The 27,352-nt window shown below is 44.2% G+C and overlaps 1 protein-coding gene across 1 annotated transcript in view; it reads right to left on the reverse strand.

Moving 5' to 3' along the window:
* Positions 1 to 27,352, reverse strand: part of pop1 (POP1 homolog, ribonuclease P/MRP subunit) — a 74,845-nt gene that overhangs the window by 38,887 nt on the left and 8,606 nt on the right. The window contains exons 3-9 of the mRNA XM_070896617.1: positions 20,892 to 21,059; positions 17,049 to 17,221; positions 14,248 to 14,496; positions 13,350 to 13,437; positions 9,540 to 9,727; positions 5,359 to 5,597; positions 135 to 228 (exon numbers count right to left, since the gene is read on the reverse strand). Of these exons, the coding sequence (XP_070752718.1) occupies positions 135 to 228; positions 5,359 to 5,597; positions 9,540 to 9,727; positions 13,350 to 13,437; positions 14,248 to 14,496; positions 17,049 to 17,221; positions 20,892 to 21,059 (1,199 nt within the window). The remainder of the gene's footprint in view (positions 1 to 134; positions 229 to 5,358; positions 5,598 to 9,539; positions 9,728 to 13,349; positions 13,438 to 14,247; positions 14,497 to 17,048; positions 17,222 to 20,891; positions 21,060 to 27,352) is intronic.

Genomic DNA, 27,352 nt, shown 5'->3' on the forward strand with positions numbered 1-27,352 from the left:
TACTGGTGGCACAGGTACTCAGGAAATCTGAGTCAGGTATTAAACACTCAATTATATTAATGCACTCCCGAACTCTGAGACTGTGCCAAATCTTTCATTACCGCACAACAGGATGACTCAAAGTAAGGACTCACTTCCAGGACAGCAGCAGCCTGTAAAGCTTCAAATATCACACAGTGGGATAGAGGGCCAATCAGCCGATACCTCAGGATTTCCATGGTCAGATCTCTGAAACAAGATGAGCCCACAAGTTATGTATTAAACAGAGCAATCCCATACAATAAACCTATGCACGTCGGTGAAGATTTGATGCTGCAAAGCCCTCCCCTACTTCCTCAATATTTATAAGAGAGAGAGAGAGAGAAAGGAGAACAAATTTGTCTCTATATCGGATTTCAGGATAGCCTAAAACATTTTGCAGCCAATGAAGTACTTTTTGAAGTGCAGTCACTGCTTAAGACAGAGATAGACAGTTTCTTAACCGATAAGGGAATAAGGGGTTATGAGGAGTGGGCAGAGAAGTGGAGCTGAGTCCATGATCGGATCAGCCATGATCGTATTAAATGGCGGAGCAGGCTTGAGGGGCTGTATGGCCTATTCCTGCTCCTATTTCTTATGTAATATACATTTTTCCTCACAGGTATCCCTCACATTTGGTATTATTCCCCTTTGCACAAATTCAATACCCACGTTAACTGTTTTTGTATTTTTGTTCTTTCATATGAAAATGCCACAAAATATTTACCCGAAGGAGACATGAAGGTAGAAAAAGTCCTAGAATGATTCAGTTGCAGGTTAGCAACAGCACTCAAATGGAGCAGCTCACCTACACTGGAGGTGCGTGGATAAGCATCGTTGCTTCTTTGATATGAGCAGCCTATCGAGGCATCACTAAGGATACATTGATATAGAAAGGGTAGTAAGGGAAGATGAAAGTCAATGAGCTAACCCATAAACCACGAGCAAAAAGACCTTGAGTTACAAGAGGTTTTTGTACAACATAAGAGCATCAGATAGCCAACACGGATCTAACTTCTAAATATCAGCGGCCCAATGTATTTTGGCACCAGTGCATGAGAACACAACAGTGGAGTTTGGGATAAAAGCAGAAAATGCTGGAAGTACTCAGCAGGTCAGGCAGCATCTGTGGAGAGAGGAAGAGAGTTAACCTTTCAGGTCGATAACCTTTCGGGTTGCACCCAGATGCTGCCTGACCTGCCGAGTGAGAGAGGAGCAGAGAAATTGAGACGGCCGAAGACACGCCGGCAATTCGCAATAAAAAGATCCAGAGAGGGCAAGAGGCCAGAGGAAGGGGTCCAGGTACAACATGAATTCCGAAAACAGGAGAAAGACTCCTGGCCAAAGAAGTGGCGAAGGAAATGGAAAAAGACCTCAGCATCGTTCAGAGCTCGAAATTAATTGAGGTGGGGGCGTAAGGGGATGAAGCCCAGGCCTTTGCTGAGGGCTGATCGTTCGGGGATAGTGAAAACAAGGCAGGGAGTGAAATTGGATGGGGTCAGAGGAAAGTGGAGGGGAAGTAGGTCCCGGAGGGGCATTGCTGTCCAAGGGTTGTTGAAGCTTGCGATCCTCGACATCTGAAAGGAAGAAAAAAGTTTGTTGTTCAAGTGACTGATGAGGCAAAGGGTGAAATGGAACTGCGGACCAGCTTTAAGGTAGAGTGAATCGGTGGTGCTAAAGAGAGAGATCGAGAGTGTGCATGGTGTTGAGCGTGGATCTCATGGATGCAGCGAGAGCAGTGCTTCGAGAAGCTGAATATCTCGATGATATCTGTATCCGGGTGGATCTGAAACATGAAGGGTAGAATTTCAGTTGGAATCCACGTGGAGTAAGTCAGAGCCGGAGACAATTGTTGAAGAAAGAGTTGTGGTTGTGAAAGTAAGTTTTGGTAGATACCTGATCAAAGAAAAAGTGAAGTGAAAGTCCATGGGATCCAGGGCAAAGTGGCAAGTTGGATTTAAAAGTAGCTCAGAGGCACGAAGCAAAGGGTAGTGATTGATGGGTGTTTTTGTGACCGGAAGGGTGTTTCCAGTGGGGTTCCGTACTGGGTCCCTTGCTTTTTGTGGTATACATCAATGATCTAGACTTCAATATAGAGAGAATGGTTAAGAAGTTTGCAGATGAAACTAAAATAGGCTGTGTGGTTGATAATGAAGAAGAAAGCTGCGGACTACAGGAAGATATCAATGTACTGGTCAGGTGGGCAGAACAGTGGCAGATGGACTTTAATCCGGAGAAGTGTGAGGTAATGCATTTGGAGAGGGCTAACAAGGAAAGGGAATACACATTAAATGGTAGGACACTGAAGTGAAGATAAACAAAGGGACCTTGGAGTACATGTCCATAGATCCTTGAAGATAGCAGGCCAGGTAGATAAGGTGGTTAAAAAGACATACAGAATGCTTGCCTTTATTAGCCGAGGCATAGAATACAAAAGCAGGGGGGGTTATGCTTGAACTGTATAAAAACACTGGTTAGGCCACAGCTGGAGTACTGTGTGCAATTCTGGTCACCTCATTACTGGAAGGATGTGATTGCACTGGAGAAGGTACAGAGATTTACGAGGATGTTGCCAGGAGTGGAGAATCTTAGCTATGAGGACAGATTAGATAGGCTGGGTTTGTTTTCCTTGGAACAGAGGAGGCTGAGGGGAGACCTCAATGAGGTGTATAAAATTTTGAGGGGCCTAACTATAGTGGATAGAAAGGGCAAATTTCACTTAGCAGAGGGGTCAACAACCAGGGGGCATAAATTTAAAGTAATTGGGGGGAGGTTTCTTCACGCAGAGGGTTGTGGGGGTCTGGAAGTCACTGCCTGAAAGGGTGGGGAAAATGTTAGAATCAATTATTAAGGATGAAATAGCAGCGCATTTGGAAAGCAATGACAGGATCGGTCCAAGTCAGCTTGGATTTATGAAGGGGAAATCATGCTTGACAAATCTTCTGGAATTTTTTTGAGGATGTAACTAGTAGAGTGGACAAGGGAGAACCAGTGGATGTGGTGTATTTGGACTTTCAAAAGGCTTTTGACAAGGTCCCACACAAGAGATTGGTGTGCAAAATCAAAACACATAGTATTGGGGGTAATATACTGACGTGGATAGAGAACTGGTTGGCAGACAGGAAGCAGAGAGTCGGGATAAATGGGTCCTTTTCAGAATGGCAGGCAGTGACTAGTGGAGTGCCACAGGGCTCAGTGCTGGGACCTCAGCTCTTTACAATATACATTAACGATTTAGATGAAGGAATTGAGTGTAATATCTCCAAGTTTGCAGACGACACTAAACTGGGTGGCGGTGTGAGCTGTGAGGAGGACGCTAAGAGGCTGCAGGGTGACTTGGACAGGTTAGGTGAGTGGGCAAATGCATGGCAGATGCATTACAATGTGGATAAATATGAGGTTATCCATTTTGGGGGCAAAAACGCAAAGACAGAATATTATCTGAATGGCGGCAGATTAGGAAATGGGGAGGTGCAACGAGACCTCGGTGTCACGGTTCATCAGTCATTGAAAGTAGGCATGCAGGTACAGCAGGTGGTGAAGGCGGCAAATGGCATGTTGGCTTTCATAGCTAGGGGATGAGTATAGGAGCAGGGAGGGCTTACTGCAGTTGTACAGGGCCTTGGTGATGCCTCACCTGGAATATTGTGTTCAGTTTTGGTCTCCTAATCTGAGGAAGGACGTTCTTGCTATTGAGGGAGTGCAGCGAAGGTTCATCAGACTGATTCCTGAGATGGCTGGACTGACATATGAGGAGAGACTGGATCAACTGGGCCTTTATACATTGGAGTTTAGAAGGATGAGAGGGGATCTCATAGAAACATATAAGATTCTGACGGGACAGGTTAGATGCGGATAGAATGTTCCCGATGTTGGGAAAGTCCAGAACCAGGGGACACAGTCTTAAGATAAGGGGTAGGCCATTTAGGACTGAGATGAGGAGAAACTTCTTCCCTCAGGGAGTTGTTAACCTGTGGAATTCCCTGCCGCAGAGAGATGTTGATGCCAGTTCATTGGATATATTCAAGAGGGAGTTAGATATGGCCCTTACGGCTAAAGGGATCAAGGAGTATGGAGAGAAAGCAGGAAAGGGGTTCTGAGGGAATGATCAGCCATGATCTTATTGAATGGTGGTGCAGGCTCGAAGGGCCGAATGGCCTACTCCTGCACCTATTTTCTATGTTTCTATGTGGGAGAGGCAGAAACCCTCACCACATTTAAAAAGTACTTGGATGTGCACTTGAAGTGCCGTAACCTGCAGGGTTAAGGATCTACAGCTGGAAAGTGGGATTAGGCTAGATAGCCTCTTGGTGGCCGGCACGGACACGATGGGCCGAAATGGTCTCCTTCTGTGCTGTAAACATCTATGATTCAAGTGAAACAGAAAGCAACGACGATGAACAACGTAAAAGAGGCAAACGGAAATCCCATCGGAAAAGAGAACTTCTTCAAGATGGGTATTCCTAGAAGCGCAGTAGCAGTGAATTAAACACAAATACTAAAGCAAAATACTGCAGATGCTAGCAATCTGAAATAAAAACAGAAAATGCTGGAAATACTGAGCAGGTCAGGCAGCATCTGTGGAGAGAGAAACAGAGTTAACGTTGCCTCCACAGATTTCCAGCATCTGCAGTGTTTTTGCTTTTGTAGTGGCAGAGTTTGGAAAACAAAGTGACAAAGTGGATTAGGAAAACTATTCTGCCAACTTGCATTCTGGATTGAAATCTAGCCTAGACTGATAAGAGATCAGAGAAAGGATATTTTTAAATCTACGGTTCTCACAGTTCTCCAAGTTATCAAAGCAGGAAACTTTAATCAAAAGCTTTCTGCCACAAGATTATGCCTTTGCTCCAGTCATTTTTGAGGCACATTCTGGCCAATCAGCGTGCATGCACTGAGAGAGGTGACATTATAATTTGCTCTGATCACAAAAAAATGGGAATGTCAACCTCAAGAATCTAAATTTTCATTCGGTGCACACTCCAAAGCTGAACTCTAGTACTACAGAGCAAATTTAGCCACGCATTTTGCAGCTCACAAGTCTCTTTGAATATGGAGTTGTTTTCCCTATTGCAGCAAATGTATTGTGAATCGAGTGCTTCGGAGTTTGAGCTGAATGAAGCTTGCGAAACTCAGCTGTGCCATTTCTAATAATAAAGCAGCCCACAAACCTAGCTACCCAATTTCATGTGTTGAAAGTCACGCTTGGGAGAAGGACATGATATGGCAATAAGCAGTCCGCACTGGTTCGTTTCTGGTAATGTCAACAACGCCAACTAACTAGTCATTAGCATGTAGGTTATAGCCATGTTCATCCTCCATAAAAGGTAGGATACTCACTCTATTGCAATGCCGGTCGTTAAAGATGTCCAGGACACTGTTTTCAATGGATCTCTGGTACCATCGCCAATAATCTTTTTCTCGGGAATGATCTTCTCGCCAGCTTTATCATGCACTTTTCTTTTCAAGCCAACCATGTTGGTTTCTTTTTCTGTAATCGTTTTACATTCACTAGGAGCTGGTTCAGGTAAAGGGACATCCAAACATTGACAGACCAACTGAAGCTCAGTTAACACATCCTAAAGAAAACAAAGTACAATTATAGTTGCATACTCTGGATTGTCTCCACATCATATTCCAATGCAAATTCAGATAGAGGATCGTTTGCAAGAAGTTCACAGCAGCAGCACTGGGGATTACTCCATCATGAGAGTTCATTCTCAGTTACAGAACGTCACTATATGAAATACTCCTCCTGTTATCTTTGCTCTTCAGGAGGAAATATCCCTGCAGCAAATAGACTGAAGCAATGGATCACATGAATTAAAGAGAGGCCAAAAAAAATATTTAAACTTTGCAATTAAAAATAAATTTAAAGTTTAATCTCTCCTGATCCAGCAGTAGATAGTTGATATATTATTGTATTAAATAAATTTAGGGATACGGTAGCATAGTGGTTATGTTACTGAATGAGTAATCCAGAGGTCTGGACTAATGATAGAAACAGAGAAACATAGAAACTAGGTGCAGGAGTAGGCCATTCGGCCCTTCGAGCCTGCACCGCCATTCAATGAGTTCATGGCTGAACATGCAGCTTCAGTACCCCATTCCTGCTTTCTCACCATACCCCTTGATCCCCCTAGTAGTAAGGACTACATCTAACTCCTTTTTGAATATATTTAGTGAACTAGCCTCAACAACTTTATGTGGTAGAGAATTCCACAGATTCACCACTCTCTGGGTGAAGAAGTTTCTCCTCATCTTGGTCCTAAATGGCTTACCCCTTATCCTTAGACTGTGACCCCTGGTTCTGGACTTCCCCAACATTGGGAACATTCTTCCTGCATCTAACCTGTCTAAACCCGTCAGAATTTTAAACGTTTCTATGAGATCCCCTCTCATTCTTTTGAACTCCAGTGAATAGAAGCTTGCGCCTCTTAATTGTTTGTAAATTTTCATAAATTCTTTTCTTCTTTTAGTTGACTGGTGATCTTTTCTGTTCACCTGAACATGCAGATGGGGCCTCAGTTTAACATCTCATTGATAAAAAAAAACACCCCTACCAATGTTCCTTCAAATTTGCGGTCTCATCATCATAGACAGTCCCTTAGAATCAAGGAAGACTTGTTGCACTCTTAAAATAAGTCCTTAGGTGACTGAACAGTCCATTAGGAGAACCACAGTCCCTGTCACAGGTGAGACAGATAGTCGTTGAGGGTAAGGGAGGGTGGGACAGGTTTGCCGCACGCTCTTTCCGCTGCCTGCGCTTGGCGACGAGACTCGAGGTGCTCAGCGCTCTCCTGGATGCACTTCCTCCACTTAGGGCAGTCTTTGGCCAGCGTCTAACTGCGTGTTTGCTGCACGGCCACGCGGTATCTTCCAGTGGCAGCAGCTGGTGAGCGGCCTGCGCAGACTGCCTGATAGGTGCATGGCCCGCACCATAGGGGGAACATTGCTACCTACTGAATTGAATCGGTCTAAATTATGTGGTCGTCTTGGAGGGGGGCTTGCACCCATGACCATCCGAGTGTTACCCCAGAGTCAAGCTGGCAATGGAAAGCTACTCACAACTTGTACCGGACATAGAACGTACTGCACAGAAACTGGCCAATGGGACCAACTAGTCTGTGCCAGTGTTTATGCTCCATACGAGCTTCCTCCTACCCCTCTTCATCTCACCCTATCAGCATATCCATCTATTCCTTTCTCCCTCATGCATTTATCTTGCTTCCCCTAGCTCCTCAACTACCCCTTGTGGAAATGAGTTCCTCATTGACGTTTTACATCCAATACAACTGAACCTTATATCCATACTAGAAATGCTTCCAAACGATATACAACAACTTATATTTGTATCGAGCTGTTAATATATAAAAACATCCCAAGTTGCTTCACAGATGCTCATGGGAACAAATTGGTGCCGAGCCGAAAAGAGATTAGAGGGGTGACCAAAAAATTGGCCTTTAGTGAGGATCTTAGTCCAACATCTGTGGTTGGGAAAATGTTGGAGTCTATTAATAAGGAAGCAGTAGCGGGACATTTGGAAAAGCATAATTCAATTAGAGTCAACATGGTTTTATGAAAGGGAAATCATGTTTGACAAATTTTCTGGAGTTCTTTGAGGATGTAACGAGCAGTGTGGATAACGAGGAACCGGAAGGCATTCGATAAGGTGCCACATAAAAGGTTACTGCACAAGATAAAAGCTCACAGTGTTGGGGGTAATATATTAGCATGGATAGAGGATCGGCTAACTAACAGAAAACAGAGTCGGGATAAATAGTTCATTCTTGGGTTGGCAATCAGTAACTAGTGGGGTGCCGCAGGGATCAGTGCTATTTACAATCTATATTAATGACTTTGATGAAGGGACCGAGTGTAATGTAGCCAAGTTTGCTGATGATACAAAGATGGGTGGGAAAGCAAATTGTGAGGACACAAAAAAATCTGCAAAGGGATATAGACAGGCTAAGTGAGTGGGTAAACATTTGGTTGATGGAGTATAATGTGGGAAAATGTAAGGTTATCCACTTTGGCAGAAAAAAATAGAAAAGCAAATTATAATTTAAATGGAGAAAAATTGCAAAGTGTTGCAGTATAGAGGGACCTGGGGGTACTTGTGCATGAAACACAAAAAGTTAGTATGCAGGTACAGCAAGTAATCAGGAAGGCAAATGGAATGTTGGCCTTTATTGCAAGGGGGATAGAGTATAAAAGCAGAGAAGTCCTGCTACAACTGTACAGGGTATTGGTGGGGCCACACCTGGAGTACTGCGCACAGTTTTGGTGTCCGTATTTAAGGAAGAACATACTTGCATTGGAGGCTGTTCAAAGAAGGTTCATTAGGTTAATACCAGAGATGAAGGGGTTGACTTATGAAGATAGGTTGCGTATTGGGCTTATACACATTGGAGTTCAGAAGAATGAGAGGTGATTTTATCGAACCATATAAGATAATGAGGGGGCTCGACAAAGTGGATGCAGGGAGGATACTTCCACTCAGAAACTAAAACTAGGGGACATAGTCTTAGAATAAGGGGCCGCCCATTTAAGACGGAGATGAGGAGGAATTTCTTCTCTCAGAGGGTTGTAAATCTATGGAATTCTCTGCCCCAGAGAGCTGTGGAGCCTGGGTCATTGAATATATTTAAGGCGGTGATAGACAGAATTTTGAGCGATAAGAGAGAAAAAGGTTCTGGGGAGTGGGCAGGGAAGTTGAGCTGAGTCCATGATATGATAAGCCATGATCTTATTAAATGGCAGAGCAGGCTCGAGGGGCCAGGTGGCCTATTCCTGCTCTTATTTCTTATATTCTTATGGAGGTGGAAAAGCTGAGGGGTTCAGAGAAGGAATTCCAGAGCATAGCGTCTAGTCGGTTGAAGGCATGGCAATGATGGGCAAAGGAAGGGGTAACGGACAACAGGCTGACATTGCACTTCTTATATAATATTCTTGGAAGTTATAGCAATCAATTCAATTATTTTACCGTAATTCCAGTTGAAGGAGTTTACGGCACAGAAGATGGCTGTTCAGCCCATTGTGTTTTTGCAGGTCGAAAAAGAGCTACCCAGCCTAATCCCACTTTCCAGCTCTTGGTCCGTAGTCCTGTAGATTATGGCACTTTAAGTGCATATCCAAGTACTTTTTAAATGCGATAAGGGTTTCTGCCTCTACTCAGGCAGTGAGTTCCAGACCCCCACCACCCTCTGGGTGAAAAAGGTTCTCCTCAACTCCCGTCTAATCCTTCTACCAATTACTTTAAATCCATGCCCCCTTAGTCATTGTCCTCTCTAAGGGGAATAGGTCATTCCTATCAACTCTATCTCAGCTGCTCATAATTTTATACACCTCAATTAAGTCTACCTTCAGCCTCCTCTGTTCCAACAAAAACACCACCAGCCTATCCAATCCTTCCTCATATTCTCCAGATAGTCTTTAAGCTACCTTTTTGTCAAATTCCCTTAACACATGATGTAAAATCTCCACATCGTAACAGTACTGTGCACAGTGAAAAGTGTTACCATTTTAAGTGCTGGATGTGTCCAAATCCAAAGCTGCCTGTTTTCAGAATGGCTTTCAGACTGTGCTTTAGGCCTCCATAGAAATGTGACTGGGCCCAGTGGCTTCTCCGGATAGCGGTCTGCCTTGTAAAGAACCAATGACCCTTGACACTTCCCAGACAGACAAGCCGCAGAGGCAAATGTTGCACCTGAAGCACCACAAAAATCAACGGGACAGTTATTCATTCGACCATTTAAAAGGTACAATAAATGTACCACAGAACAAGTTTTACACATCGTGGAGAATCAAGACACGGTTTAAAAAAAAACGTTTACGAGTTTGTTATCTATTCATTTTCACAAATAGATCATTGTTGAATGGTCGCGATTACTATAACTTGTTGGTCTCCTGCGGCGTTCCACATGGCGAGTCAAGACCAAACACAGTGTTTAGGTAAAATGGGGGGATAACTGGAGTGTACTACTGTGGCCCAGGGGAGGTGGGGGAAGAAAGAGATATACACAAACAGCCACATGGCCAGAAAACTTTCATTGGGGTGAGGGGAAAGAAATGCAATGAATGCAAATAAACTTCTCTGAACTGGGGGCAGGGGCGCGGTGGGGAGTCACACGTTTTACTTCAAGGCTATTACAGGAAGGATGCGATTGCACAAGGGAGGGTACAGAGGAGTTTTATGAGGATATAACCAGGACTGGAGAATTTGAGCTATGAGGAAAGATTGGACAGGCTGGGGTTCTTTTCTTTGGAACAGAGGAGGCCGAGGGGAGACCTTATTGAGGTGTATAAAATTATGAGGGGCCGAGATAGAGTGGATAGAAAGCACCTATTTCCCTTAGCAGAGAGGTCAATAACCAGGGGCCATACTGGTAGAAGGGGCTTGTAAAAAGGGAACAGCAATAATCATGAGTGATTTTAACCTCCACATTGATTGGAGCCTTGAGGAGTTCATAGAGTGCGTAAGGGATGGGTTCCTTGAGCAGTTTGTAACGGAACCAATCAGGGGGCAGGCTATCTTAAATCTGGTCCTATATAATGAGACAGGATTAATAAACAATCTCCTAGTAAAGGATCCCCTCGGAATGAGTGATCATAGCATGATTGAATTTCAAATTCAGATGGAGGGCGAGAAAGTTGGATCTCTAACCAGCGTACTAAGCTTAAGTAAAGGAGACTATGAAGGAATGAGGGCAGAGTTGGATAAAGTGGACTGGGAAAATAGATTAATGTGTCGGACGGTTGATAAACAGTGGTGTACATTTAAGGAGATATTATACAACTCTCAAGAAAAATATATTCCAGTGAGGAGGAAAGGATGTAAGAGAAAAGATAGCCATCCGTGGCTAACTAAAGAAATAAAGGACAGTATCCAATTAAAAACAAAGGCATACAAAGTGGCCAAAAATAGTGGGAGGACAGAAGACTGGGAAGCTTTTAAAAGCTAGCAAAGAATTACTAAAAAAAATGATTAAGAATGGGAAGATAGACTGTGAAAGTAAACTAATACAAAATATAAAAACAGATAGCGAGAGTTTCTATAGGTATATAAAAAGAAAAAGAGTGGCTAAAGTAAATGTTGGTCCCTTAGAGGACGAGACTAGGGAATTAGTAATGGGGTACATGGAGATGGCAGAAACTCTGAACAAATATTTTGTATCAGTCTTTACGGTAGAGGACACTAACAATATTCCAACAGTGAATAGTCTAGGGGCTATAGGGGGAGAGGAACTTAACACAATCACAAGCACTAAGGAGGCGATACTCAGTAAGATAATGGGACTAAAGGCAGATAAATCCCCTGGACCTGATGGCTTGCATCCTAGGGTCTTAAGAGAAGTAGCGGCAGGGATAGTGGATGCATTGGTTGTAATTTACCAAAATTCCCTGGATTCTGGGGAGGTCCCTGCAGATTGGAAATCTGCAAATATATCGCCCCTATTTAAAAAGGAGGCAGACAAAAAGTAGGAAACTATAGACCAGTTAGCCGAACATCTGTGGTTGGGAAAATGTTGGAGTCCATTATTAAAGAAGCAGTAGCAGGACATTTGGAAAAGCATAATTCGGTCAGGCAGAGTCAGCATGGATTTATGAAGGGGAAGTTATGTTTGACAAATTTGCTGGAGTTCTTTGAGGATGTAACGAACAGGGTGGATAAAGGGGAACCAGTGGATTTGGACTTCCAGAAGGCATTTAATAAGGTGCCACATAAAAGGTTACTGCACAAGTTCATGGGGTTGGGGGTAATATATTAGCATGGATAGAGGATTGGCTAATGAACAGAAAACAGAGATCAGGGATAAATGGTTCATTCTCTGGTTGGCAATCAGTAACTAGAGGGGTGCCGCAGGGATCAGTGCTGGGACCCCAACTATTTACAATCTGTATTAACGACTTGAAAGAAGGGACCGAGTGTAATGTAGCCAAGTTTGCTGACGATACAAAGATGGGAGGCAAAGCAATGTGTGAGGACACACAAAATCTGCAAAAGAACATAGACAGGCTAAGTGAGTGGGCAAAAATTTGGCAGATGGAGTATAATGTTGGAAAGTGTGAGGTCATGCACTTTGGCAGAAAAAAAAAATCGAAGAGCAAGTTATTATTTAAATGGAGAAAGATTGCAAAGTGCTGCAGTACAGCGGGACCTGGGGGTACTTGTGCATGAAACGCAAAAGGATAGTATGCAGGTACAGCAAGTGATCAGGAAGGCCAATGGAATCTTGGTCTTTATTGCAAAGGGGATGGAGTATAAAAGCAGGGAAGTCTTGCTACAGAGATATTGGTGATAAGGTATTGGTGAGGCCACACCTGGAATACTGCGTGCAGTTTTGGTTTTCATAATTACAAGAGGATATACTTGCTTTGGAGGCAGTTCAGAGAAGGTTCACTAGGTTGATTCCGGGGATGAGGGGGTTGACTTATGAGGAAAGGTTGAGTAGGTGGAGCCTCTACTCATTGGAATTCAGAAGAATGAGAGACGATCTTATCGAAATGTACAAGATTATGAGGGAGCTTGACAAGGTGGATGCAGAGAGGATGTTTCCACTGATGGGGGAGACTAGAACTAGAGGGCATGGTCTTCGAATAAGGGGCTGCCCATTTAAAACAGAGATGAGGAGAAATTTCTTCTCAGAGGGTTGTAAATCTGTGGAATTGGCTGCCTCAGAGAGCTGTGGAAGCTGGGACATTGAATAAATTTAAGACAGGTATAGTCAGTTTCTTAAACGATAAGGGAATAAGGGGTTATGGGGAGCGGGCGGGGAAGTGGAGCTGGGTCCATGATCAGATCAGCCATGAGGGTCTGCATCTGGGAATCTCCACAGAGTTCCTAATCTTCATCAGGCCACCAGGAGGCAGTAAATACTAGTAAACTCTGGTTCATGCAGGGGTCGGCCATTTAGGACTGAGGAGGAGGAGAAATTTCTTCACTCAGACGGTTGCGAATCTTTGGAATTCTCTACCCCACAGGACTGTGGATGCTCAGTCGTTGAGAATATTCAAGGCTGAGATTGCTTGATCTTTGGACTCTAAGGGAATCAAGGGATATGGGAATGGTGCGAAAGTGGAGTTCAGGTCAAAGATCAGCCATGATCTTATTGAATGGCGGAGCAGGCTCGAGGGACCGTATGGCCGACTCCTGCCCCTATTTCATAGTTCTTAAATCAAATATCACGAAGTACATCTCCTGGCAGCTGTGTCAAAAAAGGTGTGGTCAAAAGTCTAGCAGCCTGTTGCATTGTTTCTTGGATCCTGAAAGAACAGAGTAAAATGATAAAGTTTAAATAATTATTTTGGACTCAGGAAGATGAAAATACCTGCATCTCTACTACTCAAACGTGCAAGAGACGCCAGGAGATTCTCCTCTGTACCATTCAGCTCCAGGCAGCAATAGTAAGACAAATCCTGCAAGAAATGCATACAAAAACACGTCCACGATTACTAACGAAAATTACAGCCATACGCTCCCAGAATATAAGCAGTGATATTGGCAGAAGGGTCGAGATTCCAGAGAACACAGATTTAAGGTCATTGGCAAAAAAAAATTAAAAAGGCACAAAAAAAAACTTTTAAACGCAGTGAGTGGTTAGGATCTAGAATGCACTGCCTGAAAGGATGGTGGAGGCAGACTCAATCTTATCACTCAAAAGGGAGTTGGATAAGTATCTGAAGGAAAAATATCTGCAGGGTTACTGGGAAAGGGCGGGGGGAGTGGGACTAGCTGAGAATTGGTTCGACGGGCTGAATGGCCTTCTTCCATGCCGTAACCATTCTATGATCACTCTCTGAATTGATTTAAACAATTATCTTTGTGTAGTCCAGATAGTTATCCGTTGTCCCAAAAAGCACTGGATAAAATAGTACTGATCTGGAATATTTTCAAAATCTTTTCATTTTCAGATTTAGAAAAATTTAGAAAATGTACTTGTTAAATTGTGTGGACAAAAATTCTCACTCAATTGGATCATATTACCCGAGAAGGGGGATATATTTCCAAGTCAGGATGGTGTGTGACTTGGGGGAAAGCAAAAGGAAGGGTGGGGGGGGGGGAGGGGGGAGGCGATTAAATATTAAAATAGCTTCATAACATTTTTAGCAAAGATGAATTTGTAAACAACATTTAATGAGATCCTTCAAAAATGTAATTTACTTCTGATAATATAAAATGTAATTCTCCTCCATGGAATGATAGAAACATCACACAGTTTAGGGTACCTGTAGAAGGCAGTGCTTCGTCATAGCACGGTAACATGCTCTGTAACTTTTAGTTGTGGGTTTATTGGCCAAACAGTAGCCCCACTTTTTGACTGTGTGGAATCTTTTCGCATGCCATATGTGAGTCTCCAGCCAAATGTTTTTCCGCTGCCTTCGGTTAAATTCCAGCAACATGTTGCCGTGTCGTCGACGGGCTTTGCGCGACTTGCTTTTTGATTGCTCTTTTTTCAGATGGGCAATCTTTTCTACCTGTTAGAAAAAAGGCCTGGTCAGCAAGTTGCTCAATCAGAGCTTTCACAAAGCATTTTCAAACGGTTCTTTTGCGTAAAGAAAGACTTGCATTTATATAGCGCCTTTCATGACCGCCGGACGTCACAAAGCGCTTTGCAGCCATTGAAGTACTTTTTGAAGTGTAGTCACTCTTGTAATGTAGGAAACGCGGCAGCTCCCACAAACAGCAATGTGATAATGACCAGATAATCTGTTTTACTGATGTTGATTGAGGGATAAATATTAGCCCCAGGACACCGGGGATAACTCCCAAGCTCTTCTTCGAAATAGTGCCATGTGATCTTTTACGTCCACCTGAGAGCAGACGGGGCCTCGGTTTATCGTCTTATCCGAAAGACGGCACCTCCGACAGTGCAGCACTCTCTCAGCACCGCACTGGAGTGTCAGCCTAGATTTTTGTGCTCAAGTCTCTGGAGTGGGACTTGAATGCACAACCTTCTGACTCATACATTGACCATTCAACAAATAACAAACCATAATTATCTGCATCATCAATACTTGAATAAAGTTTATCTATTTCAGCACAGGACACAATTCTCACTGTAGTTTTAAGACAGCTGTACTTCAGCTTATAAAATGCAAGCACATTTCAATCAAAAGCCAGAGATTTTTTTTAAATATCAAGAAAGAAAATGTGTTCTGCATCCTGCAATAATCAAGGCAAGACCTCAGTAAAACTCACTCAACATAAATCAGAATGAGAATTTACCAATAACTACTTTGTGCACAATATGCAACAAGGCCATCAGCATGTGGAAGCTATGTTGGGAGTTGAATGTCACGATAGCACCAAGTGAACATTAACTATTTACATTAGCAATTGCTACAATCCAATAGAGCTGTGCTACTCAATGATAAATATGCTGATCCAACAAGGGAGCCCAGGTTTATTTATTCACCTTCAGGGTAAAGGTTGTGTTAACTAAAATCTGTAATTTGCTTTAAAATCACAGTACAGATACAGGAGGCCAATTTCAGATGATAACCTCTGCCCCCATTTTTCCCCAGACGGCAGCTGTTGATAATTCTGCTATTCCTATCGCCTCGCACCATCATCCCTTTCGCAATCTAATCGCTCCTGCCTTCCACCCGGTCACAGACCTTCCCTTTTGTCCTTTCCTGCCCTTGCCGCTTTCCCTGCCCCTACTCTTGCTTAAAACCCATTGCATCTCCAACTTTTTCCAATTATGACGAATGGTCATCGACCTGAAACGTTAACTCTGCTTCTCTCTCCACAGATGCTGCCTGACCTGCTGAGTATTTCCAGCAGATGGTGTTTTATTACAAGTCCGAGAGGCCATTCATCCTAACTAGGTCTTCCCTCCATAAGAACTCAAAATGCGCCAATCATAAGAACGTAAGAATTAGGAACAGGAGTAGGCCATCTAGCCCCTCGAGCCTGCTCCGCCATTCAATAAGATCATGGCTGATCTGGGCGTGGACTCAGCTCCACTTAATCATAGCAACTAACTGAGAACGGAATGGTTTCAGAGTTTTTTGCCTCCATTACTCTACCCAGAAGACCATTCCAAGTGTAATGTATACATCTGTGAGTATGCTCAAAGGTTTGGAGAGCTGTTGCCACCATCTTGCCGTCCGGAGGAGGCGGGGGTCCCCAATGGAGGGCTCTCTATGTGGGAATCCTCCCTTTATTTATTGGGGACTTGGCCTGGAGGGTGTTGCATGGAGCAGTCCCGTGCAATAAGTTTATAAGTCGTTCACAGACTCCCAGGCTGCCTGCAATTTTTGCGGACTGGAGGAGTCAGTGTTCCACGTTTATGTTCAGTGTGTGAGGTTGCAGCCCCTCTTCCATTATTTGAAGGGGTTGCTCCTCACTTTCTGGTTGCATTTCAGTCCCACGCTCCTGATCTTTGGGCACCCGGTGGTAGAGGGGAGTGGGCAGGTCGGAAGGCCTCCTCGTGCGACTGCTCCTAGGCCTGGCCAAAGTGACCATTAACCGGTCCAGGCAGCGGGCGGTTGAGAGGGTCGGTCAGCCCGACTGCCTGCCTCCCTTCTGTGGCTACGTTCGCACCAAGGTGTTCCTGGAGATGGAGCACGCAGTGTCCACCGTATGCTCGCGGCCTTCCGCGAGAGGTAGGTACTGGAGGGCATTATTTTAACAGGGAACAACATTTTAATTACTTTGATTTTGTAAGGTTCCCTTTAATGTTTATTGGTTAATTTGAGGATTTTCGTGCCCTTACAAAAGGGGACACTTGATTTAAAATAGTTGTAGAGCTGTTGCATTGTGAGTGGCTTAGCCAGTCACGTGATGTTCACAAGGCTCAATAAAACCCGAGTCAGTTGGGTCTGGGTCAGCCATGATGAGGTATGCAGTTGTGAGTCCAGTGGATGAACTGGTAATGTGTAGTGTGAATGTTAAATCTTTGTTAACAAACCAACTAGTTCTTAATAGCAATGTGTTGCTGTGAATTCTTAAGCAAAGAACCCATGAAGCAAATACATCACACCAGGTATTGATCACTTTGATTTACTTGTAATAGATTTACCTCTTTCTTTGCAATCTCTCGAAGCCTTCGAGGCAAACGTTTAATATTGTGACTCATAGCTCTTCTGCGCATCTGTGGTGGTAGGGACTGCAGAAACTGAGAACTAGATTTGTGCGTGACTGCTTTTAACATCGCATTGATTTCAGCAGCACGGGCTTGAGCAAAGTTTGTTGCTGCAAGTAAAAAATAAATGTTAAAAAATGGATTTCGAATTTTAAGACGACAAAAGTTTCCTTTTTCCAACATTTCTCCAAACCCCACCCTTCCCTTCAGGCTTTCTCTCCAGTTCCATCCCCTTTACACCTTGTTTCGTGAAGCTGGAAACTTCACAAGCCACATCACTTCAATACTTTGCAACCAATTTCACCAAGTTATTTGCTATTAAAGACATCATGCACACAATGCGCACTTTCAGGTGCAAGACTGCTGGCAAATTATCCTAGCCCACAGATGTTGAGGCTAATTCCAGAACTCGCTTTCATGGAATTGTAGAATCCTACAGCACAGGAGGCCATTGGGCTCATTGTGCCTGTGCTGGGTCTTTGCAAGAGCTATCTCACTCCCCTGTTCTTTCCCCATGGCCAATGTTTATTGCAATATTTTTGGGGGCCGCACGGCCCATTCAAAATATCACACGTGCTTTTTTTCCTATCGAGAAGCCGGCAGGCCAGCTGCACGGAACCCCTGGAGTGCTGTGCAGCCGCACAGCTTATAGGGAACATCGCCCATAGGCCTGCAATTTTTTCTTTTTCCCCTTTGAAAGCTACTATTGAATCTGTTTCCACCACCCTTTCAGGCAGTGCATTCCAGATTATAACAACTCGCTGTGTAAAAGATGTTTCCTTGTGTCACCTCTGGTTCTTTTGCCAATCACCTTAAGTCGGTGACCTCTGGTTATCGACCCTTCTGCCACTGGAAACAGTTTCTGCTTATTTACTCGATCAAAACCTTCACAATTTTGAACACCTCCATCAAATCCCCCATTAATCTTCTCTGTTCTAAGAACAACAATCCCAGTTTCTCTAATCTCGCCACACAACTGAAGTCCCACATTCTTGGCACCATTCGAGTAAATCTCTTCTGCACCCTCTCTAAGGCACTGACATGCTCCCTAAAGTGCTGTGTCCAGAATTGGCCACAATACTCCAGCTGGGGCCAGACCAGTGTTTTATAAAGGTTCAGCATAACTTCCTCGCTTTAGTACTCTTGTGCCTCTGTTTATAAAGCCCAGGATTCCATATGCCTTTTTAACAGTCTCCTCAACTTATCCTGTCACCTTCAAAGATTTGGATGTGAACCCCCAGGTCGCTCTGTTCCTGCACCCACTTTAAGATTGTACCATTTAGCTTATGTTGCCTCTCCTCATTCTTTCTACCAAAATGATTTACTTCACACTTTTCTGCATCAAATTTCATCTTCCCATTTCAACAGTCTGTCTACGTCCTTCTGACGTTTGTTACTGTCCTCCTTACTGTGTACCACATTTCCGAGTTTTGTGTTATCTGCAAACTTTGAAATTATTCCCTTTATATCCAAGTCCAGGTCATTAACATAAGAACATAAGAAATAGGAGCAGGAGTAGGCCATACGGCCCCTCGAGCCTGCTCTGCCATTCAATAAGATCATGGCTGATCTGATCATGGGCTCAAGCTCCACTTCCCTGCCCACTCCCCATAACCCTTTACTCCCTTATCATGATTGGGGCCCAGGAGAGGCGTGAATCTGGGGCCCAGAAGAATCGAGGGCCCAGGGCCAGCCCACAATGCGATATGTCTGCGCGCTCGGTCTGTGCAGCAGAGCAGGTCTCCAGTCGTCCTGGTTAACCCTTGCCACTGGACCAAGACCTAGCTCTGTCAAGCCCGTGTGGTGGCTGGTGTGCAACGGCCACCCCACGTTAAAAAAATCCACGCACAGGCATCTTCCACCCTTCAACATGTAGTTCGGGATCTGGAATATTAGGTCCTTCATTGAAATACCTGTGAATTCATCCCTTTTTGGCGTGGAAGCAAGTCATCCTCGCTTCAAGGGACTGCCTATGATGATGATGATGATTCCCTTATCGCTCAAAAATCTGTCTATCTCCGCCTTAAATATATTCAATGACCCAGCCTCCACAGCTCTCTGGGACAGAGAATTCCATATATTTAAAACCCTCTGAGAGAAGAAATTTCTCCTCATCTCAGTTTTAAATGAGCGGCCCCTTATTCTGAGACTATGTCCCTTAGTTTTAGTTTCCCCTATGAGTGGAAATATCCTCTCTGCATCCACCTTGTCGAGCCCCCTCGCTATCTTATAAGTTTCAATATCACTGCTCATTCTTCTGAACTCCAATGTGTATAGGCCCAACCTAACCTCATAGATCAACCCCATCATCTCCGGAATCAACCTAGTGAACCTTCTCTGAACAGCCTCCAATGCAAGTATAAATATATATCAAAAAGAGCAGCGGTCCTAATACCAACCCAGTACACATCCCTCCAGTATGAAAAACAACCATTCACCACTATTCTCTGCTTTCTGTCTGTTCGGCAATGTCCTATCCATGCAGCCACTGCCCCTTTAACGCCATGGGCTCAATTTTGCTAACAAGTCGATTATGTGACACTTTATTAAACGCCTTTTCAAAGACTATATACACATCATCAACTGCACTACTATAAAAGCAAAATAGAGAGAATGCTGGAAACACTCAGCAGGTCAGGCAGCATCTGTGGAGAGAGAAACAGAGTTAACGTTTCAGGTCGGTGACCTTTTGTCAGACATCAGGAAATTAAACCTCAAATTTAGGCTAAGAGGAGATTTGATCGAGGAGTTTAAAATCATGAAGGGTTTAGATAAAGTAAATAAAGAGAAACTGTTTGTGTCATGTATCCTACATGGTTACTGCTTGTACTATTACAAGGTGTGCCACCAGAGGGCACTGCAGTGGGAGACTTGTAGGTTACCTGTACAGTTGTGCCTGGCCTAGTATAAAAGGCAGGCCACCAGGTGTGGTCCTCACTCTGGAGTTGCATTAAATGGACTAAGGTCACTACAGTTCAAGCACAACACATTGCCTCATGGAGTCATTATTAGAGCATCTGAAGACCAAACAGTTTCCAATAGCTGAAGGGTCGATAACCAGAGGGTGCAGATTTAAGGAGATTGGCAAAAGAACCAGAGGCGACATTTTTTTTAATGCAACAAGTGGTTAGGATTTGGAATACGCTGCCTGACAGGGCACTGGATGCAGATTCAATGGTGACCTTCAAAAAGGAATTGGATAAATACTTGGAGAAAAAGTTGCAGAGATATGGGGGAAAAGAGTGGGGAGAGTGGGACTAACTGGATTGCTCTTCGAAAAAGCCGGTGCAGACTCGATGGGCCGAATGGCCTCCTTCTGAGCTGTACTATTCTATTCTATGTATTTGGAATTATATGCTCCAGATGTGCACCAAGCAACAGCACTTCAAGATTTTAACCCCAATATTGTCATTGCCCCTTTGGAAGGACAGGAAGGAGACCAATATGTAGAAATTCAGCCATTACAGAGAAAAAAATGAAAGTTATGTGAGGTGAGTGTGTGTGAATGGCGGGCATTGCCGTATAATTTGAGGATCCAGCAATTAAGTAAGGTTGCTGAGCAAAACCGGCATTTATAATTCAGGGGTCAAGTCCATTAGTTGACGAAAACGCAAATCACCCGTTGAAGGTCGTAACCCCATTCATTCTTCAGTACCATCACAAGACACCCACGTTAAATAAAGCAGCCAGCCTGAAGGAGAGCTTTCAAACCAGACATTTTAAAAATTAATTTGTTACTGGAACAATAAAGTAAAATTCTGCCTACTATAGAACACTTACCAGTTAGGATTTTGGGAATTTCTTGAGAATGGCCACGATAACTTCCTCTTGAGCCTCCTCGGTATCCTCGGAATCCTCCTCGATGGGACCCTCTCTGCCGGTCACTATAACACGGCAGCTGATGACTGGGTCCCACCTGCTGCTGCTGAATATGGTCGCCATTAACCCCTACATTTCAGAAGAAAAGGCCAATAGTGATTGAATTCTTAGGTGTTTAAAAAAAAAATAAGACCATTAGGCCAACAAGTCTGTGTCTTTTTGACAGATTTCGATCCCAACTCCCTGCCTTCACACAATATCCCTCAATCCCTACTCAGAGCTGTGGAAGTTGGGTCACTGAAAATATTTAAGGTGGAGATAGACAGATTTTTGAGTGACAAGGAAGTAAAGGGTTATGGGGAGTGGGCAGGGAAGTGGAGCTGAGTCCATGATCAGATCAGCCATGATCTCATTGAATGGTGGAGCAGGCTCGAGGGGCCAGTTGGTCTACTCCTAGTTCTCTCAGCTTCTCTCCATAAACACACCCGATTTGCCTGTTGGAAACTAATTTATACTATCAATGTTCTTCTCTGGTCATTCCAGAACTACCATCCTTGGGCTAAAAGGAAGGCAGAAAGATCACAATGACGAAACAATAAACATGAATGCCAAGTTAAAGCATCGGGACAATTTTCACACCAATAGCCACCATTGTTAAGCCTGAACCCTAGATATTGCAAGTTCCTGATGATAAAAATCAAGCTGAAACTTCCCCACTTGCAATTTTAGATTCCAGTGCACTAAAGGCTGCTCCATATATCAGGAAGTGCACGGCTCTGAATAACTCCTCAACAACACAAGAAGCTCGACACCATCCACGACAAAGCCGCCTGTTTGATCGGCACCTTATCCACCACCTTAAACATTCACTCCCTTCACCACCGGCGCACTGTGGCTGCAGTGTGCACCATCTACAAGATGCACTGCAGCAACTCGCCAAGGCTTCTTCAGCAGCACCTCCCAAACCCGCGATCTCCACCACCTAGAAGGACAAGGGCAGCAGGCGCACGGGAACACCACCACCTCCACGTTCCCCTCCAAGTCACACACCATCCTGACTTGGAAATATATCGGCCGTTCCTTCATCGTCGCTGGGTCAAAATCCTTGAACTCCCTCCATAACAGCACTGTGGGAGCACCTTCACCACACGGACTGCAGCGGTTCAAGGCGGCGGCTCACCACCACCTTCTCAAGGGCAATTAGGGATGGGCAATAAATGCCGACCTTACCAGCGACACACACATCCCAGGAACGAATAAAAAAAAAAATACACTACTCCAGTCAAATAACCAATATTTTAAAGACGCAATACAAGGACTTCCCAGCAAAGACTCCAGTTACCCAACCCATTTTCCTTTGCAATCTGTTCTTCTCAAGCCCTGGCAAGAAACAAAACAAAAAATAGAAAAGCACCCATCATCAAGCTCACATTATAAATCTGGACAGAGGCGCAAGTTCCACGAACGATTCCGCCAAGTTAGTGAGGCCTCTCCCCAGTCTGGCACAACAAAGAAATCCCGAGTAGATTTGGATTCCATGGATAAATAAAGAGGTTAGAAACCAATTAAAATTAAAGGTGACTTATAACGACTATAATAATAAATGAAAAAACTAAAGGAGAATGAGAAAATAAAGGGTTAAAATGCAATGTTTCCTCTAATTTCTTTCATCCCGCACGGCCCCTATAACGGGCTGCGCGGGGCCAAAGTTCCGCACGTGCATGGTTTTTCTATTTAAAAGCCAACTAGCCGGCAGCGTGGGACCAGCAGAGCGCTGTGAGGCCGCACAGCATAAATGGAGCATTGATCAAGAGGGATATTGGTAAAACGGGATGAATGTGACAGACGGAATTCAATGTCAGTAAGTGTAAGGTGATATAGTTCAGTTTAAAAAAAAGTTGGAAATATACGCTGAATGTAAAAAGGCTTGGTGCTGTGGAAGGGTGTGGGAATGGAATGAAGTCTCTGCTATTTTTTTTAATGGGTGGTGATTTTGCAGTAATTACATTTATATGGTACCTTTAATGTAAAAATCTTCCAAGGGGAGAGGAGAATAAACAGGCAAAATTTGGGGAAAGTTAAGATCAACATAGTTGTGGTCAGAAAGGTAGGTTAGGAGGCGGCCTTTGAAAGTAGCGATATTTATAGCAAGTCAGAGCGGTTTAAGAGATAACAACGTCTACTTAAATAACATCTTTAATGTATTAAAACGTCCCAAAGCGCTTCACAGGAGCATTATCAAACAAAATTTGACACTGAGGAAATATTAAGACAGGTGATCAAAAGCTTGTTCAAAGAGATAGGGTTAGGGTTAAGTAGCGTCTTAAAGGAGGAGAGGGGGGTTCAGGGAGGGAATTCCTGAGCTTATGGCCTAGGCAGCAGAAGGCACAGCCGCCAATGATGGTGCGATTAAAAATCGGGGATGCACAAGAGGTCAGAATTGGAGGAGCGCAGAGATCTCGGGGGGTTTGTGAGGCCTATAAAAGGCCCGTGAGTGAGTAGTCGGGCAGCGTCGGAGAGGCCAGCCGGTGCAGGTGCAGGGGCGGAAGGTAAACAAAGAAGTAGAAAGAAATCGAAAGGTGACGTCACAGCCAAGGGGATAAATGATTGGTGAGTAGTTTTTCCTTTTTCTTTTTCCTATCAGTAGGTAACCTTTATCATTGTTGTTGCCAAATTAAGTTAATCTAAGGGTTAAGTCATGGCAGGAGAGCTCGGACATGTGTCATGCTCCTCCTGTGCTATGTGGGAACTCAGGGACACTTCCAGTGTCCCTGACGACTACATGTGCGGGAAGTGTACCCTGCTGCAGCTCCTGACAGACCGCACTGTGGCACTGGAGCTGCGGGTGGATTCACTCTGGAGCATGCGCGATGCTGAGGATGCCAGGAATATCACGTTTAGTAAGTTGGTCTTACCGCAGGTAAAGATTACACAGACAGATAGGGAATGAATGACCAACAGGAAGAGCAGTGTAAGGAAGGTCCCCTGCGCTCATCCCCCTCCAAAACAGATACACCGCTTTGGGTACTGTTGGGGGGGGGGGGGAATGACTCATCAGGGCAGGGCAGCAGCAGCCAAGTCCATGGCACCGTGGGTGGCAGATGAGGGCAGGAAAAAGAGTGGGAGAGCTATAGTGGTAGGGGATTTTAATGCAAGGGGAATAGATGGACACTTCTGCGGCCGCAATCAAGACTCCAGGATGGTATGTTGCCTCCCTGGTACAAGGGTCAAGGATGTCTCGGAGCCGGTGCAGGACATTTTGAAAGGGAGGGTGAACAGCCAGTTGTCGTGGTGCACATTGGTACCAACGATATAGGTAAAAAACAGGATGAGGTCCTACAAGCTGAATTTAGGGAACAAGGAGCTAAATTAAAAAGTAGGACCTCAAAAAGGTAGTAATCTCAGGATTGCTACCAGTGCCACGTGCTAGTCAGAGTAGGAATCGCAGGAAAGCTCAGATGAATACGTGGCTTGAGGAGTAGTGCAGAAGGGAGGGATTCAAATTCCTGGGACATTGGAATCGGCTCTGGGGGAGGTGGGACCAGTACAAACCTGGGCAGGACCGGAACCAATGTCCTAGGGGGAGTGTTTGCTAGTGCTATTGGGAAGGGGTTAAACTAATATGGCAGGGGGATGGGAACCTATGCAGGGAGACATAGGGAGGTAGAATGGGAGCAGAAGCAAAAGATAGAAAGAAGTAAAAGTAAAAGTGGAGGGCAGAGAAACCCAAGGCAAAAATCAAAAAGGGCCACATTGCAGCAAAATTCTAAGAGGGCAAAGTGTGTTAAAAAGACAAGCCTGAAGGCTCTGTGCCTCAATGCGAGAAGTATTCGTAATAAGGTGGACGAATTAACTGCGCAGGCAGCAATTAATGAATATGATATAATTGGCATCATGGAGACATGGCTCCAGGGTGACCAAGGCTGGGAACTCAACATCCAGGGGGTATTCAACATTCAGGAAGGATAGACAAAAAGGAAAAAGAGGTGGGGTAGCGTTGCTGGTTAAAGAGGAAATTAACGCAATAATAAGGAAGGACATTAGCCTGGATGATGTGGAATCGGTATGGGTGGAGCTGCGGAATACCAAAGGGCAGAAAATGCTAATGGGAGTTGTGTACAGACCACCAAACAGTAGTAGTGAGGTTGGGGACAGCATCAAACAAGAAATTAGGGATGCGTGCAATAAAAGTACAGCAGTTATCAAGGGCGACTTTAATCTACATATAGATTGGGCTAATCAAACGTGTAGCAATACGGTGGAGGAGGATTTCCTGGAGTGTATTAGGGATGGTTTTCTGGACCAATATGTCGAGGAGCCAACTAGAGGGCTGGCCATCCTAGACTGGGTGATGTGTAATGAGAAAGGATGAATTAGCAATCTTGTTGTGCGAGGCCCCTTGGGGAACAGTGACCATAATATGGTAGAATTCTTTATTAAGGTGGAGAGTGACAGTGTTAGGTTCAGGACCCTAGTCTCTGAATTAAGGAAAGGTAACTTCGATGGTATGAGACGTGAATTGGCTAGAATAGACTGGCAAATGATACTTAAAGGGTTAACGGTGGATAAGCAATGGCAAACATTTAAAGATCACATGGATGAACTTCAACAATTGTACATCCCTGCCTGGAGTAAAAATAAAACGGGGAAGGTGGCTCAACTGTGGCTAACAAGGGAAATTAAGGATAGGGTTAAATCCAAGGAAGAAGCATATAAATTGGCCAGAAAAAGCAGCAAACCTGAGGTCTGGGAGAAATTTAGAATTCAGCAGAGGAGGACAAAGGGTTTAATTAGAAGGGGGAAAATAAAATATGAGAGGAAGCTTGCCGGGAACATAAAAACTGACTGCAAAAACTTCTATAGATATGTGAAGAAAAAAAGATTAGTGAAGACAAACGTAGGTCCCTTGCAGTCAGACTCAGGTGAATTTATAATGGGGAATAAAGATATGGCAGACCAGTTGAACAAATACTTTGGTTCTGTCTTCACGAAGGAAGACACAAATAACCTTCCGGAAGTACTAGGGGACCGAGGGTCTAGTGAGAAGGAGGAACTGAAGGATATCCTTATTAGGTGGGAAATTGTGTTAAGGAAATTGATGGGATTAAAGGCCGATAAATCCCCGGGGCCTGATAGTCTGCATCCCAGAGTACTTAAGGAAGTGGCCCTAGAAATAGTGGATGCATTGGTGATCATTTTCCAACAGTCTATCGACTCTGGATCAGTTCCTATGGACTGGAGGGTAGCTAATGTAACACCACTTTTTAAAAAAGGAGGGAGAGAAAACAGGGAATTATAGACTGGTTTGCCTGACATCAGTAGTGGGGAAAATGTTGGAATCAATGCGCTGAAGATGAAATAACAGCGCATTTAGAAAGCAGTGACAGCATCAGTCCAAGTCAACATTGATTTATGAAAGGGAAATCATGCTTGACAAACCTTCTGGAATTTTTTAAGGATGCAACTTGTAGAGTGGACAAGGGAGAACCAGTGGATGTGGTGTATTTGGACTTTCTAAAGGCTTTTGACAAGGTCCCATACAAGAGATTAGTGGACAAAATTAAAGCACATGGTATTGGGGGTAATATACTACGTGGATAGAGAACTGGTTGGCATACAGGAAGAAGAGAGTCGGGATAAACGGGTCCTTTTCAGAATGGCAGGCAGTGACTAGTGGGGTGCTGCAGGGCTCAGTGCTGGGACCCCAGCTATTTACAATATACATTAATGATTTGGATGAAGGAATTGAGTGTAATATCTCCAAGTTTGCAGATGACACTAAACTGGGTGGCAGTGTGAGCTGTGAGGAGGACGCTAAGAGGCTGCAGGGTGACTTGGACAGGTTAAGTGAGTGGGCAAATGCATGGCAGATGCAGTATAATGTGGATAAATGTGAGGTTATCCACTTTGGGGGCAAAAACACGAGCGCAGAATATTATCTGAAAGTCAGCAGATTAGGAAAAGGGGAGGTGCAACGAGACCTGGGTGTCATGGTATATCAGTCATTGAAAGTTGGCATGCAGGTACAGCAGGCGGTGAAGGCAGCAAATGGTATGTTGGCTTTCATTAATAGGGATTTTGAGTATAGGAGCAGGGCGGTCTTACTGCAGTTGTACAGGGCCTTGGCGAGCCTCACCTGGAATATTGTGTTCAGTTTTGGTCTCCTAATCTGAGGAAGGACATTCTTGCTATTGAGGGAGCACAGCGAAGATTCACCAGACTGATTCTCGGGATGGTGGGACTGACATATGAGGAGAGATTGGATCGACTGGGCCTTTATTCACTGGAGTTTAGAAGGATGAGAGGGGATCTCATAGAAACATATAAAATTCTGACGGGACTGGACAGGTTAGATGCATGAAGAATGTTCCCGATTTGGGGAAGTCCAGGACCAGGGGACATAGTCTAAGGATAAGGGGTAA

The sequence above is a fragment of the Pristiophorus japonicus genome, chromosome 1, assembly GCF_044704955.1.
Source record: "Pristiophorus japonicus isolate sPriJap1 chromosome 1, sPriJap1.hap1, whole genome shotgun sequence".
Classification (NCBI taxonomy): domain Eukaryota; kingdom Metazoa; phylum Chordata; class Chondrichthyes; family Pristiophoridae; genus Pristiophorus; species Pristiophorus japonicus.